At 34.1% G+C, this 19,749-nt stretch overlaps 1 protein-coding gene across 2 annotated transcripts in view; it reads right to left on the bottom strand.

Moving 5' to 3' along the window:
• Window positions 1-5,207: 5,207 nt before the first annotated feature.
• Window positions 5,208-19,749, bottom strand: part of LOC140436682 (uncharacterized) — a 167,746-nt gene continuing 153,204 nt past the window's right edge. For both annotated transcript variants that reach the window (XM_072525718.1, XM_072525716.1), the window contains exons 3-7: window positions 19,481-19,664; window positions 13,704-13,904; window positions 7,607-8,155; window positions 7,077-7,494; window positions 5,208-5,598 (exon numbers count right to left, since the gene is read on the bottom strand). In XM_072525718.1, the coding sequence (XP_072381819.1) occupies window positions 5,256-5,598; window positions 7,077-7,494; window positions 7,607-8,155; window positions 13,704-13,904; window positions 19,481-19,664 (1,695 nt within the window). In that variant the 3' untranslated portion in view covers window positions 5,208-5,255. The remainder of the gene's footprint in view (window positions 5,599-7,076; window positions 7,495-7,606; window positions 8,156-13,703; window positions 13,905-19,480; window positions 19,665-19,749) is intronic.

Consider the following 19,749-nt stretch of genomic DNA (forward strand, 5'->3'; position numbering starts at 1 on the left):
AATAGGCAAATTAGGAATAATGTATTGGTTGAAAGTCCAATACATTAGGGGATGTATGCTTATTGAGGACGATTTTTTATAGAAACAGCACTGCATCATCTCATAATGAGGGTGGAGTATGTTCTGGAAAACCAAGAGGTGAAGCAATCACAATATGTTTAAAAGGAATAGACGAAAAAAGCTGCAGATAGATAGACTGCATACGGAGGAACCGTGTGATATACGCAATATTACTGGGGGGTATAGTATCAGCACAAGAAGCCAGAGGTTGTCTGCGGAGCGAGTTGTTTTATCTCCTCTCTGGTGGAATCTGGTCATGTATGGGCTGATAGCTAGACTCATCAACCACAGGCATCCACACACCACAGGATGACCTGGTAATCTTAGCTAACGGATAATTTAAAGCTACAGTCAAATATATAGTGCAACAGGCTCTGACTGTTGTTACAGAATGGACTTGAAATGTAGGGCTTAACTTAAAATTTAACAAAAACATGATATTTATCAGAAGGAGGAATTTAGAGGGATTGGGTGGTACTACTTATCTAAATGGTACACATCTTCATTTGGTGAGTGAAATAAAGTATCTTGGGGTAATCTTAGACTCGAGGCTTACTTGGAATCAGCAGATAGAATTATTAACTAAGAGAGCGGTAACTATGTTAATGGTAGCCAGACACTCATGTAAAAATGTGGGGTTTAAAACTAGACATATTATAATAGATTTGTAACAATGTGATAATAGGAATATCGAGAGTAACTCAACAGTTGGTGAAGTATAACAGGGTACCTTGGTATGGGTTCCAGATCATCGAGACACGGCAATGAAGAGCTGATGTATTTGCCAGAAGAGCATCAGCTACAAAATACTTTGGTCCAGAGCCAGTCGTGGGAGTACCAAAAAGCATCGTCAGCGACAGAAAAAGCCTGGATCCGAAGGCAACATAACTTTTACTGGGAAAATATACTCGATCAAACACAGGGCAAAATGTATATTGGACTGTACTGCAGAATCAGCTCAGACATTACACGTTTACTTACTGGATATGCGCCAGTTAAGGGACATCTGCATACAATGGGACCACTTCATGGATACTTAAGCTGCAGAGTCTGTAGCAGAGAATCTGAAACAGTCAACCTTATTTTGGATAATATAACTGCGAGGCATTAGATCGTAGGCAGCACATACTTTTTGGAAACTACCAAATGACTCCAAAACCAAATGGTACGCATTCACTAGACCTGTATTAGGTAATATAGGGTTTCAGAATCCTGGAGCGGGCATCACGAAGAAAAGGAAGATGTACAATAAACCAACTGATTGCAGTATGACCGGTTTACTCTGACGGTTTCCATAAAAAAATACAAACTCCTAGATGACATTGAAGTGGATATAATACACCAAATCTTTTACAGAGTATGGGAGGCATGAATCTGTTCTAAGGACTGGACAAAATTAATCAATATTAAGGTACACAAAAATATAGCCAGGTATTAATATAGTTATTTTCCGTAATTTTACAACAGCACACACTATTGCAAACTAATTTTTTCTTGTAGCAAATATGTAACTTCTTTCCTACCCAAAATTTCAGAACCAGTAGGTTTTGACCCGAGGTGGACACTAGGTACTAGGGAACAAATATTAAACTTATGACAGATTATAGAACGATTCAGAGAATTTAACATCACAACGCATCTGTGCTTATAGCAAAACCTTTGACGCAGTGCTGGACTTTCAAGGAGAAAGGTGAGACTACTCTTAGATGTGTTCGAGATGTTCTGCTGGAAACAAATACTTAGAGTTGCTTGGGTGATTTGAAACACAAACGAGTCAATACTAAGGCAAATAAATATTAAGAAAAGATTAGACGTAAATAACACAAATCATAATTACCTATTTCAGATGCATTCTTTAAAGAGATGGCCTCGAAAATTAACGCAAAGAGAAAGATCGAATGTAAAAAATGGCATACACCCCACAAGATAAACGGACCATATTATTGCAACCATAGGCGTTTCTCTGTCAAAATGTGATAGAATATCATAAAATATAGAGAGAAGTGGGTGAAAATCGAAAAGATTAACTCATGAAGACGTGTACCTAATTTTATTAGAGATACTTCCGCCCAACGCGCTTTAAAAATTTTACGTCTTCTTTGCAGTCGTTTCTTAAATAAACTGTCAAATATCCTTTTCTATGTTCTTTCTCCTTTTATGACTAATTTCTCTTAACGTATGTGTTTTCTTTATGCATACTTGTCACTGTCAGCTTTAAAAGTTAAATGTTGTCCGATTAATCTTTTGTAAAGGCTCTTTGGTACTAATCGGAATTATACAATTTATAAATAGTTGGGCCTGCGTAGCGCAAGCGGTAGGATGTTTGCCTCGCAAGCCGGTGGTCCGGGGTTCGAATCCCACCGCCGGCAAGAACATCTAGACATTTTAAAAATGTCTATAGGCCCCAGGTCGACTCAGCCTGAATAAAAATGAGTACCTTGGGTAAAACCAGGGGTAATAATAGACGGTTGAAGCGTAGCACTGGCCATGTTACCTTCCTTGTATACCGTAGGCCCTAGATATAGCAGACTACCCTGCTATACTCCCAAAGCCGCGACAGCGGTATAAAACGGGAGACTATTATATTATAAATAGTTTGACTGCATAATACAACTTGGTTAAATTCCCGAACGTCTAAATAAGTGAAAAGAATCCACAATTTGTTCCCATTCAAACGGATCTATCTGTGTGAAATTTTGGCAACTTAAATATATTTCAGTGAGTAAATTTTAATGAAATATGGATAATTTACCCGAGCTTATAAGCTTTAAAAATCTCTTACACGATCTTTAAAACTAGTGGTGAGGTAATGATCTGATAAGTAGACTTAGCTTGTAGACTAAAATTGCATAAAATGTATAAACGTCAATTTACTTCGAATTGCAGATTTTAAATAATATTTATCTAACCATAAATAACGGTATGACAAAGTAACTGGAAATTCCAAAGTTTCTCATTTTACAAATATATGTACACAGATAGAAACCATAAGTTTTTATTAAAATAAACATTAATTAACATAGGTACCACTATGAAATATGTTTCCATTGACAGTATGCATATTTTCTAAAATAAATGCATATTTAATGCATATTTTCTAAAATAAGTGCATATTTAATGCATATTTTTGGGTAAATTAGTGCTTAGTGCACTTGTTTTGTATATTTGCCTAAGATTACTGATGAGTGTCATAAAAAGCCAACAAAATAGTGGTTTTGCATGCAGGAATCAAATAATTATGGAAAAGTATGTAAGTTAAGAACTGCATATAGCCCGAAATATAAGACAGTTGCAATTGCATATAGAGTGCAACAAATTTAAGTTTGGGAATGTGACGTAGTGTTTAACGCAGGTGGGCGGATTGTTTCTACCAGTGGCGGGCGGAAATAGGTAGATTTAAAATAATTTTTCACAAGAAGTATATCCAATTGAGTTAACAATGAATTTGTTAATTTTTATTTTCTTAGTTCTTAATCATTATGAAGTTTTTAGTCAGTTGCACTCGAAAAATAATGAGTAAAATATTAGGAGTACTTTAATAAATAACAAATTCCTCAATACTTACGATTTATTAACATTACCCCGAAGGAAAGGTTTTAATAATATAAAAAAATACGTAGTTTATTTTAACTGATTAAGTAATATTATTTATTTGTCTAAACAGGAAGTTAGTTAGTTAGTTATGATTCCTCGCATGATTCTAAGATCTCTATTCCTGAATTTGAATCACAATCTTCATCCTCAGAAAAGCTTTCTTCGGATAAACCAGTATTAACAACAAATTGCGTAAGTGGTCCAGCGTAGTGTCTAACAAATGTTCTTTTGAAAATAACACTTCTTTTGAAAATTTAGTGTTTGCTATATTTTCAACATCATTTATATTAAATGTTGTATTATGAGTTGTCACTCTACCTTTTATCAAAGCTCATATTTTTTGGATGGGGTTTAACTCCGGATGATAGGGAGGCAAGTGAAGACCTTGATGTCCATGATGTTCAAGCTCAAAATATAATATATATACAGATGGACAAAATGTTTAAAATTATCGTAAACATTATTTTAGAGGATTTTTCGGCGCATTAAAGTAAAAATAATCATTGTATATTTTTGCTGAACGACCTTTAACTCGTTATTCGTTTCGTAGACAGTCGTTAATAAGCTTTTTATGAATTTTTGTCAAAAATAGAATTTGATTTATTATGAAACTTTAAAAGTAATTATGGCTTACGTTACTTTTATTGTTATAACAATTGACTTTTTAATTATAATCATGCACCTAATTTAAAAATTCACACGCATATTAACGCACACAGCGTTAGGTACAAATCCAGTCTCTTCTCCAGCCTGAACAATAATCAGCCTTTTGACCTTAGAAATCGGTTTCTTTAAAGTTTTTCCACTTTGATCTGCTCAGTGATATGGTGCAGTACGGCTGATGTGTACCTATATGTCTTTCATTGGTATAAATTATGGTTCTACCCTCAGATCAAAATTGAATTAGCTGCCTTAAATATTGTATTCGTTTTGAACGAATATCATAACTTTTCATTAGGACACACCTATGGTCTTCGGATTTTCGCATTGTCTTTGGACTTTTGCCACCTGCAGTTTGTTCGAGATGATTTAAAGAGTATCTGTTCAAAAGTATGATGGTTTTATTTGTTCCTATCTTTTTAGGAGCTATATTGTTAAGTAACTATTATTAATAACTAAAATAAACACACTATAGATACCCTAAATGACTTAATAATACACTAATTACTACTACCAATATACTAAGCACTAATCTAAAAAAAATTAATAAAATATCCAACACGATCAAATCAACATGTCAAACACTCTCTGCGATACGTACTTCTCAAACTACGACACTGGCAAGCAGTACACTGGTCGTTTCCATGGTAACACTAGTAAACACGCGCATCGTCGAAGTATGAGTCATATTCCCAAACTTAAGTTTGTTGCAGTATATTATATTTATATTATATTATATTTCCAGTTAAATCATTGGTTAATACGTCAAGAGACCAGAGAAAACTCTCTTAAGTATTCTGCCTTTGTATTCCTTTTAGAACAGAACATAATAACCATTAGAAAGGCCAGAACATAGTTACCCTAGTATGGATATTAGAAATAAAACTTCAGAATTTATTAAAAATAATTAATATATTATATACAATGTCAGGTAATGATACTTAAATATATTCAGAAATAAACACTTTCTTAAGATCTGGTATACTATGCACACACTTCTCACTGCATTTCTCGTTACAAGTCTTATCAAAACAACCAGAAGAGTCTTGAATATACACAGTTGTCGTATTCGGAAGATATTCTTCGGATTTTACTTTTTGTCGGTAGACATGAAACTGGGAGCAGTCCGATTCTTTACAACTATTTCTAAATTGCTTGTCGTTACAGCGAATCTTACAGCGATCTTCTAGAGTCATGTACGAGTTGGATCGTTGGAAGCTGAATTTGTTGTTATTTTTTAGATTCTCTTCTACCTCTATGTATGCTTGAAAGTTTTCTAAGGATCTGTAAAAGGTAAATCAAATTTATATATTAAGAACAATAAACTTACTAGACATAAATACAAATATAAGTAACGACAAAGAATATCCAGAAGTAATAATGCATTTGTTATGTAAGCCATGGAGATTTTTTGCACAGTTGGTACCGCGAGGTATCGGTATAGAGGCGTTTATAACAGTCAAAATAAGATATTGCATAACTGATTGTGTCTTTTGGATAGAGTAGTGTAGCTTATAAATTCTGATCTCCGGACTTATATCTTCAGATTTCCATCTCTGCAATAAATTACAAAGTTTTGAATAAACAGTATTCAGATGATGTTAAGAAATCTGAACCTACTAACTTTATTTTGCTGTTAACTCGCTTTAACCTTTTATTGTTGTTTGAAACGTTCTAAACGTTTGGCATTCCTTTCCTTAGGTAGCTTAGCTTCCTCCGTGGATGCGTTAGTTGTTGCTCTGGAATCCTCAGAGTCTTCTAACATTATTGCCACAAATTGGTGGCATTGGTCCTGTAGTGATCATTGCTTAAGTTAACATGCTCCTTTTCTAACTTGGCTGCACCGTACTAAAGACGACCAATATTTAAAAATACGTATATATGGTTGCCTTTCATCTTATACACATATTTTATTAAATTTTTTTCCCTTTGTTGCGAATTATGCCGATACCTACTAACTTTATTTTGCTATTAACTCGCATTAATCTTTTCTTGTTGTTTAAAACGTTCTAAACGTTTGGCATTCCTTCCCTCAGGTAGCTTAGCTTCCTCCTTGGATGTGTTAATTGTTGCTCTGGAATCCTCAGAGTATTCTAACATTATTGCCACAAATTGGTCGCATTACTCATGTTGTGATCCTTGCCTAATTGTTTCTTCTCGTTAAATGCCGTGAATTAGCTTGTATACCATCGATGCTTGCTGCCTTATTTGAATTTTTAAGTTTTTTTTTGTATTGATTATTAAGTGTTGATCTTCTATTTCAGCTATATGCACTTCTATGTTTGATGTTTTTCTACTAGAATGGTCGTTTAACAGTTGATAAAAGTATTCCTTTCAGGTTTTTTTCCCTTGTCATCAGTAATAAGCTGTCCGGTGTGGTTTTCTGTTTCCGCTGTTCTTGCTTGGTACACTGCCTTGATCTCTGAAACGCCTTTAGAGACCTATCTTACTTGCTTGCTCTTTCGATTTTCTTCTATATCTCTGATTATTTATTCCTGGTACTCCTTCTTATTCCTTTTCATTAGTTTTCTTAGCTCTGATCTTGTCTGTTTATATAAACCCAATATCTACTGGTCAATTTAGTGGGTGGAATTGGTAGCTACAATGTTAAACCTGACAATTCACCCTTCAGCTAATAACTAATAAACAAAGCTTTCTTATAACAGTAAACTATTTATTTATTTTAAAAAGAAAATAATACTAAGCTGAATCAGACTGAAAGCTCAATTATTTAATTTATCAGATTAATATTATCACTTTACCTTTTTGAATTTGATCTCGTTATTCTAAAATTCTTCAAATCACTTTTAGGACTATCCTTTTCAGAACCCGGTTTATACGAAGTAATAACAGGTCTGTTGTTAACATTATTTATGATAAAATACTCCTTTTCGTCGTCTTCTTTCACCGTCAAGTCCTTACTTGGTTTCTGATGATTGCTTTGAAAAAAATCGAAGTCGCAGTTAGCTTCTGTGGTGATTGAATAACAACTCTTTGAACTCATGGAGTCAAAGTTATCGTTTATATCAGTAACGTATTCGTCGTCGGAGCTGTAGATATCAGTTCTGGGAATATCTTCGACCTGTATTTGAGAGGTTACTGATTTTTGAAGAATGGATGGGGATCGTTGATTTGGTTCCAATCTTTGGGCTTGTGGCGAATTAAGTTGAAACATATTATCTAGAATAGAAAAATTGTGTAATAATTTGAATTTTGGAGATATTTTCTAAATGTAAAAATATATCAACATAAATTAAGACTGTTTCTCTTGTAGTAATTGTTGAGCACTCACCAATTTCCTTAATTTGTAAATCGTTCAAGCTATCTTCACTCCTACTCAGTCTCATTTTATGCAAACGAATTAAATTTCTAGAACTCTTGACTGCCTGACTGCTGGATCCCAGATTTATCTTCATTTCAGCGTCTCCAAAGAACGTTTGTGTATTTTCAACCTCTTGAACAGTATGTAAAGAGTCGTGGCTATGACTAATCCTCTCTAATTGTGGTTTCTGACTCATTAAATTTAGCTGCAATAGATTTAAATGATTCTGTCCAAATGGAGGACTATTCTGAATTGAATTCAATTGATTGCTCTGAGAAAACTGAGTTTGCTTGAACGGCGACTGATTCAGCTGAGCAGGTTTGAATTGGCTCAATTGATTAAGCTGTTTGTTGATGTAGCTAGTGCTAAGATGGTGCAAATTGGAATGACTAGGACAAAGATCCGCTTCACAGTTGCTGCACGATGGAAATTTTTGTGGATGATCGATTAGATCGTGACGGTGGCTTAGTAGAGATGTATGGAAGGCTACGTTGGCTTGATGTTTTTCAAGTTTTGCACCTAAAATGTAATTTCATTTAAATATACTAGTAATAATAGGGGATCTTAAAAATTTTCAACAACTTAATAATAACCTAAAAATAAATAAAATTAACTTCATGGCAAAGATAATGAATAATGAAGATAAATAAATTAAAGTACGAGATATTGTAAATTATAGAAACTTGATAGATTATTTAATTAAAAAAACATTTCATACCACACAGAACACGAGAACGAACAAGTAAAAGACATATAAGTTGTAGCTAAAAAACTCCATCGAACTTGTCAGTCTCAAGCTATCCTAGAAGAAGAGGATACAAAGGATTCAATGATGTCAATAAATTAAAGTTGTGCAGCAAGTAGCCGTTGGATATCTTTATTTGATCGTTTAGAAAAGATAAAGATGTTAATCAAATTTATGGAACCACTGATTTTTTGAGTTGAATTATATCCATGAAAAAGTTCAAAACTAGTTCCACAATCTAAAAGGTGTCAGTCATATAAGCATAAATAGAAATACTGCTCGAAAGAACCAAGATGCGTGAAGTGTATTGGCAAACACTTGACTAAGGAATGCAATAAGCAAAAAGAAGAAGCTCTTAAGTGTGTACGTTGTGATAAAAAGCACCCTGCTAATTACACAAGCTGCTATGTAGCTAAAAGATCCAAAAAGTAAGAAACCAAAGGCAGAATAAAAGAAACCCATCAAATCCCCCAGCAAAAAATAATATAAGAGAAAACAAGCAAATGCAGAAAGCAAATGATGATAGAAAATCCAGCGATATTGTTAAAAACAATGCTAGTAATAACAATCATCATTATCATCATCAACCTGTATGTGTCCACTACTCTACATAGAGCTCCCTCAGCTCTTTCTTTCTGTCTCTGTATCCAGTTACTGCTTCAGGTCGTCAGTCCATCTGGTTGGTGGGCGTCCCCTGCTCCGTAGTGCTTCTTTTCTTGGTCCATACTCGACAATACGTTTTGTTCATCAGCTGTCTGATAGCCTGGCGACGTGTCCTGCCCAATTTAGAGATGCGATTTTTTCAATAGCGTATGTTGTTTTTGTTCTATAACTTAATTCTTCGTTGGGTTTTCGGTCTCTCAGAGAGACAACCAACATCTCGCGCTCCATAGCCCTCTGACTCATGCGAATCTTATTCACTACCTTTTTTGTGAGTGTTAATGTTTCCGCTCCATAAGCAAGTACAAGCAACACACATTGGTCAAAGAATTTCCTTTTGAGGCATATGGGTAGGTCCAATTTAAATACATAGTTAAATTTACCAAACGCTGCCCAGACTAATCATATGCGACGTGTAAGCTCACATGTCTGGTTATCTCTGCCTAGCCGAATTTCATGTCATAAGTACTTACACAATGAAGTCTGCACAATATTCTTTCCATTAACAGCAATATTTAGATTTAGCACAAGATTGATAATTATTTGCGTCTTCTTCATATTAACCGTCACGAGTCCGACCTCCGTGATATAATTTTTCCCACATTATTATTGCATCATCCATATGATCGGCTATAAGGATGATGTCATCTGCGATTCTTGAGGGACTGAGCTTCTCTCCGTGTATGTTGATACCATGCTCGTTCAAATCTGCCTTCTTACATCATAATCATCATTCTGGCTTTACAACCCTGTGTGGGTCCTAGCCTCCTCAAGAATTTGTCTCCAGTAGTCCCTATCTACCGACTTCCTCCGCCAAGTACGTATTCCCATATTTCTCATGTCTTCATTGATGTTATTAAGGAACCTTGTTCTGGTTTTTCCTCTTCTTCTCTAACCAATGAGTATCAAGGAGCGTTTTTCTAGCTGGGTTATTTTGTTCCATCCGCATTATATGCCCTATCCACCTCAGACATCCTATCTTAATATGTTTTACGATATCTGGTTCCTGGTATATTCCATAAAGTTCGAAGTTGTATCGTCTTCTCCACACTCCATTGTCATTGACTGCTCCATAGATTCGCCTTAATACTTTTCTTTCGAAACATCCCAATATGTTTTCATTACTTTTTGTTTGAGTCCAGGTCTCTGAACCATATGTTAGGACTGGGCGTATTATTTTTTAGAGTTTTATTTTTGTATTTCTCGATATAGTTGTGGATTTAAGGAGGAGATTTAGCCCAAAATAGCATCTGCTGGTCGTGCAAACTCTGCGATTTATCTCTGAGGTAGTATTATTTTCAGTGTTAAGGAGCGCTCCCAGGTATACAAATTCGTTCACTGCTTCGATGACGTCGTTTTCTATAATAAGTGCTTATTTTCATATACTTCGTTATGTTGGTGTTTACTATTAAACCCATTTTTGTATCTGATTCTTCTAATGCTACATACTCCTCTCTTACAGCGTTTTTCGTTCTCCCAACAATATTGATATCATCAGCGTAGGCAAGGATTTGCACTAATTTATTATATATTGAACCAATGGTTGTGAATTGTAACATACGTATTACTTTTTCTAGAGCCAGATTAAATAGTATACGCCAGATCTCACTGGCGCAGCCAGTTATTTATTTTAAAAGGTTCAGACAGTTCCCCCTAAATTTGTACTCTATATTAAACTTTTTCAAGAGTTAGTTTTGTTAAATTTACCAACTGATTTGGGGTTCCTAGGTCTTTCATTGCTTTGAAAATTTCCCTTCTATTCACAGAGTCATAGGCTGCTTTGTAGTCTATAAATATGTGATAAGTATCTATGCTATATTCCAGTGTTTTTTCTAATATTTGTTTCAGGGTTGCAATCTGATGAATTGTCAATTTACCACCTCTGAAACCAGCCTGGTGTTTTCCTACTATCCGTTCTGCATATGGTGCCATACGGTGACATAGTACTGTGGAAATATTTTATACGCTGCATTTAGAAGCTCAATTCCTCTGTGGTTAAAGCATTGAAAGATATCTTTTTTTTGTGTATGGTGCAAAGTATTCGAATATTCCAATCATTGGGGAGGTATTTCTGTGTCCATATTTCTTTTTTAAACTGCTGTAATACCATTATAATATCGTGATATCATAATGGCATTGCTCCTTCTTACAAGTATGTCCTAAAAGCATCGTGAATAGCTTTGGAGAGACGGTGTCTCCTTGCCGTACTCCCCACTGTATACAAAATTTAGTTGTTTCTTGTTCACATAGTATTAGGGTTGCTGTGGCATTTTGGTATATATATTAGATTGTGTTATTGTAGCGATGGTCTATCTATCTATGATTCTGTCAATGCTTGTAACATTTTCTGCTGGCTTATGGTATCTAATGCTTTCTCGTAGTCCACGAATATCAATTCCAATGGTTTGTTGTATTCTGCAGACTTCTCTATCAGGTTCTTTATCACTAGTAAGTGGTCGTTAGTGGTGTATCTCGATCTAAATCTACCTTGTTCTCTAGTCTGATAGAAGTCTAACTTACCGTTTAGTCTTTTCTCGATAATTTTTGTAAAAAGTTTATATATGTGCGAAAGCAAACTGATAGGACGGTAGTTTTTTAGATCTGTTATGTCTCCTTGCTTGTGTAACAAAACCATTGAGAAGGAGTTTTTTCTTGGTAGATGCATTCGGTGAAAAGTACTAACTATAACGAAATAATAACAGAAAAAAAGATTAGTCAAAAGAGTGAAGTAGAATCAACAACACTATAGCTGATTCAGAATGAACTTACAACTACGAAACAACTACGAAAATCTGAAAATGGACCGATCTAATTTTATACAATTTCATTTTGTTGAAAATTTACAGGGCTTTAATTTGATGTAATAAAAATTATTATACAAGCATTTTGTAAGAAATATGTTCATTTATTCATATGTTCATATGCTCGCTCAAAACACTTAAATTAAAGCTTATCGGACTGTCAAAATATTTTATTGAGAAAACTGTCAACTTGTTTTTTTGTTGGTTTATTCCAACTATTAAAAACATGTTTAAAAAAGCGGATTAGTCAAACTAATTGTCAAAAATAACTATCGGCTATTACTCGAAAACTTGCAAATGAAGAAAATAAAAATAAAAAATGGATAGCCAATTAGAAACTAACACAGCAGTCACCAAACAATTATCAGCATCAACCTCATCTCAGATATTGTATCTCTTAACATTAACCTACGCCATAAGCAATATGCCATAAGCAATTTTAATTTACCATCTAAAGAATAAGCAATTGTTCTATCATCAGTACCAGATATAAAAGTACACGAATATTATAACAACAATAGGAATTTTAGTACAACCAAAAAATATCACCTTCTCGTCCAGAATATCTAGCAACAGAGTATGAATTTACCTTTACCTGCAGTAACACTGCAACCGTAGAAAATTTACTGCAGAATCACAAATCCTTTTCAATACAAGGAAACAATAGAGAGATTAAAATATTAGTTATTCCTGCTAATCGACTAGTGATATCAAATGTGTGCCCCAGTATTCCAAACACTATAATCGAAGAAGAGCTGAAAAATTTGAGCTTATTACAGTTTCCAAAATAGCTTTCTTGAAAGTTGGCATTCCTGAATCCGAATAAATTCACATATTAACTTTTAGGCGTCAAGTATTTGTTGCCACAATAATTCATATTCCTATCCCAACTTCAATTCTCATATCTCACGACAATACCCCTTACAGAATCTATCTCTCCGTAGATGGTCTAAATTGTTCTAAATGCAATATCACAGGAGATAAAGATGAAACTTTTACTACCGAATCATCCGATACAAAAAATCTTAAACTACTATATCAATCTAAGAAGGTCAATATATCTGAAAGAGAAAATAATGAAATAACTTAAAAATTCGTTACAACAGAAACCCCAACTGCTCAAGAATCCAGTACTTCTTCTACCTTTTCAAATAGTTCACCATCAAATATCTCCATATCGCAAAGCCTACCAGAATCACATAATAATAATAATAATACCAACACAAAAATACTCATAGCTATAAAAAAACATGTCAACAGCTCCTAAAATAACAGAGTCAAAAAACAACAAAAAAAATAGAAAACACCCAAGCTTTACTAGAAACTGATACTGTAAGTGTTAAACGGAACTTTTGATAGTTGCACCCTCCGCTGAGGAAGTATTGCATCAACCTTTTGTCCCGCCGAAGAAGGAAGAGACTAAAACAAAGAGACCAAAAACCTGTAATGAGGTCAAAACATTATTACAACTAGCAAAAACTCGATTTAAAGAAGTAACACTAAAATTAAAGTTTGAACAGATTGTCGATTTTTTCGAAAACGCACATGAACATAAAGACCTTATTAGCTTAGTTAAAAGAGAGCCACAGAGTAAGGTTCAAAAATTCATTCATTAATGCATGAAATCGACCTTTTTTTACTCACAGCTTGGGCTATAAATAACACAACTAAACACCCACGAAGAAGATGAAGATAACTGAGCTGACTTCTACAAAGAAGATGAAGATAACTGAGCTGACTTCTACAAAGCAGTTGGATGGTGATAATTTACTTCACAAAAACAGTAAATATTTCAATGTAACAGAACACTTAACTAATAATAAGTTTTTAATTATTAAATAGAACATTTATCTTAATTTACATCTTCTGGTGTCCTTGTTCCTTCTGTAATTATGGATAACTGGTAATCTTCCGTCGATACTCGTATACAGGGAGCCATTGGTGATGGGAAATCTATGTTCAACAGCTTGAAAAACAGGTACACTTCGTTCAGTGTTCGGTAATTCCAAACTCTGAGGTTGACTGGCGATGCCAAATGGTCGAAACTTGCCAACAAGTCCCACTAAAATAAAAGTGTATGTATTAGTTCCCCACAGATTTAAAGATGATTGATATACGTGTATTGATATAATAGATGACAACAGAAGACATTAGCAGAATAAAATGCCAGAAAATAAGATCATGCAATAACGAAAAAATATTGGAACAATAGATAAGTATAGAAATTTTAGGAAACAGGAGAAACGAATATATAGAAAAAAGAAACGAAAATTAGATAATGACACATTAAAACGGTTCGAATGCCATATGAGCCAATGAGAAACACGAACTTTCTATCAAGAACACAATTTTTATTAAAAGCAAAGAGGATATCCTGATTAGATATATAGAATATATTGTCAATATGCATACCAATCTAACAAATCTACGGACTCTGCGTTGGATGATCTAAATAGGCTTATCTCAAAGTCAATGGAAGACAAAGAGATAGCAATGCCGATTTTTTAGATATAGAAGGGGGCATTTACTAATGTTACTATCAGCTCTTTGATACTAGCTATGAGTAGACGAGGAGTACCTGCGGTTATATGCAGATGGATAAGGGCATCCCTGGAGAATAGGACAGTAGGTGGAGGCTGTCCACAAGGAGAAGTTCTGTCCCCTCTACTTTGGGCAACTTTGGTAGATGATCTCAGAAATCTGTTCACAGAAGGCTTTTACTGTCTAGGATATAGCAATCGGATATGCTGACGATATAGCAATCGTTGTCAGGGCCAGGTTTGCCCAGGTGGTGTCTGAGAGAATGCAAGCAGCCCTTAATATAGTTGACGACTGGTGTAAATAAGAGAGACTGATAGTAATGCTCAGAAAACACAAATCGTCAACTTTATAAAAAAAAACAGCACTATAAAACCACCGGTGCTGAGAGGAACAGAGATTTCATTTTCCAAAGAAACTAAATACCTTGGGGTTGTATTTTGATCATAGGCTTACATGGAATACTCACATTCTGAAAACCAAACAGAAAGCTACTATGTCCCTAGGCAGATGTAGAAGAATGTGCGGTAAGAATTAGGGACTTAACCCCAAAATGACTCTATGGTTTTACATAAGGGTTATTCGACCAATGATATCCTATGGCTCGGTGACGTGGTGGACAACGACGCAGCAAGTGGGAGCAATAAGGCTGCTAGGTAATACACAAAGGCTAGCATGCTTGTGTATTACGTAGGCCATAAAAACAACACAGATTAATCCAGAGTCAGCGACATATAAGCCAGTTGCATGGTGCTGCCAACAGAAAGCTAATCGAGGAACTAAAAGCCGATATTGTGAGGGGGCAACCTATCGATGCAATAGCTACGAGATATAACTTTAACAATAAGGTCAAAATTAAAATACCAGATAGGGAAGACTAGAATGAAGGTGTACCTATACAAGCTGCTGCTACCTGGTATGGATGGCTCAAAAAACATCGGAGTGTGTGGGAACAGGTATAGTAGGGACAAATCAAGGGATATATTTTCCGGTACGTCTATCTAAGGATGTGAGAGTTTTCCAGGTGGAAATAACGGCAATCCATCATACGTGGAAGAAATAGAAAGGCAGAAAAGAACGTTCCGTTCAGTTGCTAGTATGGGATTGTGTGTGTGCCCTAAATAAACTAGGAGACCGTAGCAAGGTTACGGTAGCTTGGGTACCAGGGCGCGCGGGTCATAAGGGCAATGAAAAAGCAGATGAAATGACCAAACAAGGCTCATCAATGTCATTCATTGGACTGGAACTCTTCTGCGGCATTGCAAAGACAGTAACAATAAAGTGGGTAGCTCACAAATCCCTGGAATGGTGGAGGAATTTACCAGGACAGAGATAGGCGAAACAGTTTATCACAGAACCTTCGCCAAAATTTACGGCAGACCTAATAAGCAAAGACAGGGAAACAGTTAAAGCCATAGTAGGTCTTCTAACAGGGCACTGTAAGCTGAATAGGCACTTGAAGCTGATGGGATTATCAGATGATGACCTGTGCAGATTGTGCCACCTCAAAGAAGAAACAACAGATCATATTCTATGTCAGTGTGACAGTCTCGAAAATGTGCGGTTCTTGGCATTAGAAGAAGGAAATACACCGGAAAATAGCTACGTGGAAGGTACAGTCTCGAAGCTATTAGCCTTTTTAAAAAGGGTCAGGCTAGAGAATGTTATCTAGGACTAGAGGATCATAATAGATCTGAAAATGTCACAGCGAAATAGGCTAAAAGGCCACCTCTCTAAATCTGTCTATCTATATGGAATACTTTCAAGAATTTTTGAAAAGTGAACGTGCTAATCATACTGAACGGGAGGCAGAAAACTAGGAATTTATGGAGCTCCCCAAAGTAGATATATAATGGAAATGGCCATAAAAAACTGAAAAACCTCCCAAGAAGTGATGAAATCTCAGCAGAAACACAGCCGACAGCAGATATTCCGGTCACCTCAAAAACACTCTTGAAAAATTATTAACAACCTGAGGTATGCAGATGACACAGCCATATTTACTTTAACTATACAGGTCTTGGCAGATATATTACAACGACTGCCCGATAACTGTCACAATTATGGCATCAAAATAAACTTAAGGAAGACAAAATTCATGGTTATCACAAAACATCCACGAGATAACAAAACATTACATATCGACAATATTTAAATAGAAAGAGTAAAGAGGTACAAGTACTTGGGAACATGTAGAACTCGTCATGCAGAGCAAATTCAAAAGATTCAAAGCCGTATTGAAAACACTAGAGTCAAAGGACCCCGGAACTTTTCTTATGTAAAAGTGGTTTCAGTTCTTATTGTCTTAAGACTCAGAAATAATTTGTTTCGGAGTTACAGAGGTTCAAAATGTCGGTTTTTAGTTTATTATATATTTAGAGGCACGTGGACATCACGTTACAAGAGATATGACAAGAACCACACAAGTTATATCAAACCTAACAGCGGCAGCTGAAAGAATGCGACTACATATAAAACAAATGGAAAACGAAGTAGAATAAAGCTCAGGTAGACAGAAGAGGTAACGTAACGTCTGAGAAGACCAGTGCTTTAAACTGGTAATATCAAGAACCGAATAGGCGCAGGAAACTTAAAAAGGTCGAGATTATCTAACGGCAATGTCATCATCGATGATGTAGACCAGGGAAATAAGCAAAAAAGAACCCTGTTTGTGACACTGAACCGGCCAGGCAAACGACAGTTGTTTTGAGTAGTATGGACTTCTGTAACAAAAATCTATATGTTTCCTGCAGTCGATTTTTTGGAATTAATTAATTATTAACAAATTAAGGTCAAAAAATGGTAACTCTTGCTTTTTTCGTCTATCAGCAAAAAGTAAAACACTTAAAACGAATTTAAGAATAAGAAACTTATAATTCATATAAAAACCTTCAAAATGGCGTTTTCTAAATGTTCCTATCCTTATTTGTTGCTTAGAAAGTTGCAAAATAAGTAAAAAAATTTTGGTTTTTTTATAAATGTTATTAACTTTTTTTTTTTTAATAAACATAACCTTTATATTACATACAACGTTGGGTCTTATGGTCCTTAAAATTTGATCAAAATTTCAAGTCGATAGGTCAAATAGTTTAAAAGTTATTTAATTTGTTTATCCGAAATTAAATTTTTTTGCAACAATTTAAGTCAGAAAATTATATAGTTATATTAATTATACAATAATTATTAAAATAAAATTTTAAATGATACAAAATAATTTGGCAAAAACATATCGATTTTTTGCTTATAAACAATTAGAATATCTTTTTAACCATTGACTGCAAAAAACTGAGTTTTCTTATTTGACAGCCTGAATTTTTTTACAAATTTAAAAGAAAAAAAAGTTGACCTAGTACACTTTGGGACGAAGTTAGTGCCTTTTTCTATAAATTGATAGCAGCTTTGTTTATAACAATTAAGTGACCTTATGAGGGTCATCTGAAAGAACATACTTTAAAGTTTTAATGTGAAAACATCGAAAAATATTGCATTTTAATAGAATAGTTCACAAAGGTTCAAAAATGTGGTCCTCTAAATTGGTCGGCTTTGAAACTATTGGCTAACTATAAAATCTATTATAAATGAAATATTTACGAAGTTTAGTGAAGAAGTATAAATGAATCATAAATATTTATTTTTTACAATAAAAATTACCTCAAATATTCCTAAAACAAATTAACAACTGAAAAAAAAAATGTTTAAACAAATTATTTGGTTTATTTAACAATCTAATTATTTAAATAATACAATGTACGCAAAAAGTACATACAAATTCAAAAAAGAAACTTCGAAATCCATAAACAAGTAACAGAGATATAGTTAACAGCTCCTTTCCCCTCCACGGCTCTCACTAGTTTCAAAGTCGACCAATTTTGGGGACCACATTTCTGAAGCTTTGTGAACCATTCCATTAAAATGCAATCTTTATCGAATTTTTACATTAAAACTTTAAAGCATGTTTTTTCAGATGACCCTAATAAGGTCTCTTAATTGCTATAAAAAAGCTGTTATATCAATTTATAAAAAAGGCACTAACTACGTCCCAACGTGTTTTAGGTCAACTTTTTTTTTTAAATTTGTAAAAAAATTCAGGCTGTCTAAATATGAAAAATCAGTTTTTTGCAGTCAATAGTTAAAAAGTTATTCGATGATAAAAAATCGATATGTTTTTGCCAAATTATTATGCAATATTTAAAATTATTTTTCCTCATTTTTCTTAATAATAAAAATATAATACACCTTGTTCTTTCAGAAGCTATCCATATAATTAATATATAATTTTAATAACTATATTGTAGCGAGATTAAATAAAACGAGCGGTACGAATTTATATAAATATATTTATTTATAAGTTTACAGTTCGGTACTCTCTTATCAACGAAACTCACTCATAACAACGTTACATATATATACCAAAAAGTATTACTCTCGAATCTCTGGGGTAGTCCCAACTCTAAATTCGTTGTTTGACAAATGAATTTCTACAGCGCTCGATACATCGCGAAGGTTCTCGAAGCCATTTCGAGGTGCAACCGTTACATAGGCCATGCCGAAAGCATGTTCGTAACAATATAATTTTCTGACTTATATTGTTGCAAAAAAATTTAATTTGGGATAAACAAGTTAAATAACTTTTAAACTATTTGACCGATCGACTTAAAATTTTGATCAAATTTTAAGCACTACAAGTCCCAAGATTGTATGTAATATAATGGTTATAAGTTTATTTTTAAAAAAGTTAATAATATCGATAAAAAACCAAAATTTTTGACTTATTTTTCAATTTTCTAAGAAACAAATTTGGATAGGAACATCTAAAACAACGCCATTTTAAAAGTTTTTATATGAATTATAAGTTTCTTACTCTCAAATTTGTTTCAAATGCTTCACTTTTTGCTGATATAAAAAAAGCAAAACATATAGATTTTTGTTACAAAGGTCCATACTACTCAAAACAACAGTCGTTTGCCTCACCGGACGAGTGTCACGAAAAAAAGCTTATTTCCCTGAGCTAATGATAATGAATATAAAATGGTAATTTTTTGTAATGTAAATGACATAGACAGCATTTAGTTTATACCTAATCAAGTTAAGCATACATACCGTGAGGTAACTTATCTTCAACATTAGATCCAGAACATCGGTACACACTTGATACCCATTTACAGAATCTAGAGTCTACAATTCCTAAACCAACTGGAATTAATACATCTTGAATGAGGCCTAACCATAATGCTATTCCTGATACAGGCCATGGGTAGATCAGATTAGGGTATATGCATAGCACCTGTAAAAAAAGAGATTACTAGTTATTTTCAATATCTGGATACAATTATTGTTTTTTTTTTAAATTGCTCTTAAGAATAAAATTT

This window comes from Diabrotica undecimpunctata, chromosome 3 (assembly GCF_040954645.1).
Source record: "Diabrotica undecimpunctata isolate CICGRU chromosome 3, icDiaUnde3, whole genome shotgun sequence".
Taxonomy (NCBI): Eukaryota; Metazoa; Arthropoda; class Insecta; order Coleoptera; family Chrysomelidae; genus Diabrotica; species Diabrotica undecimpunctata.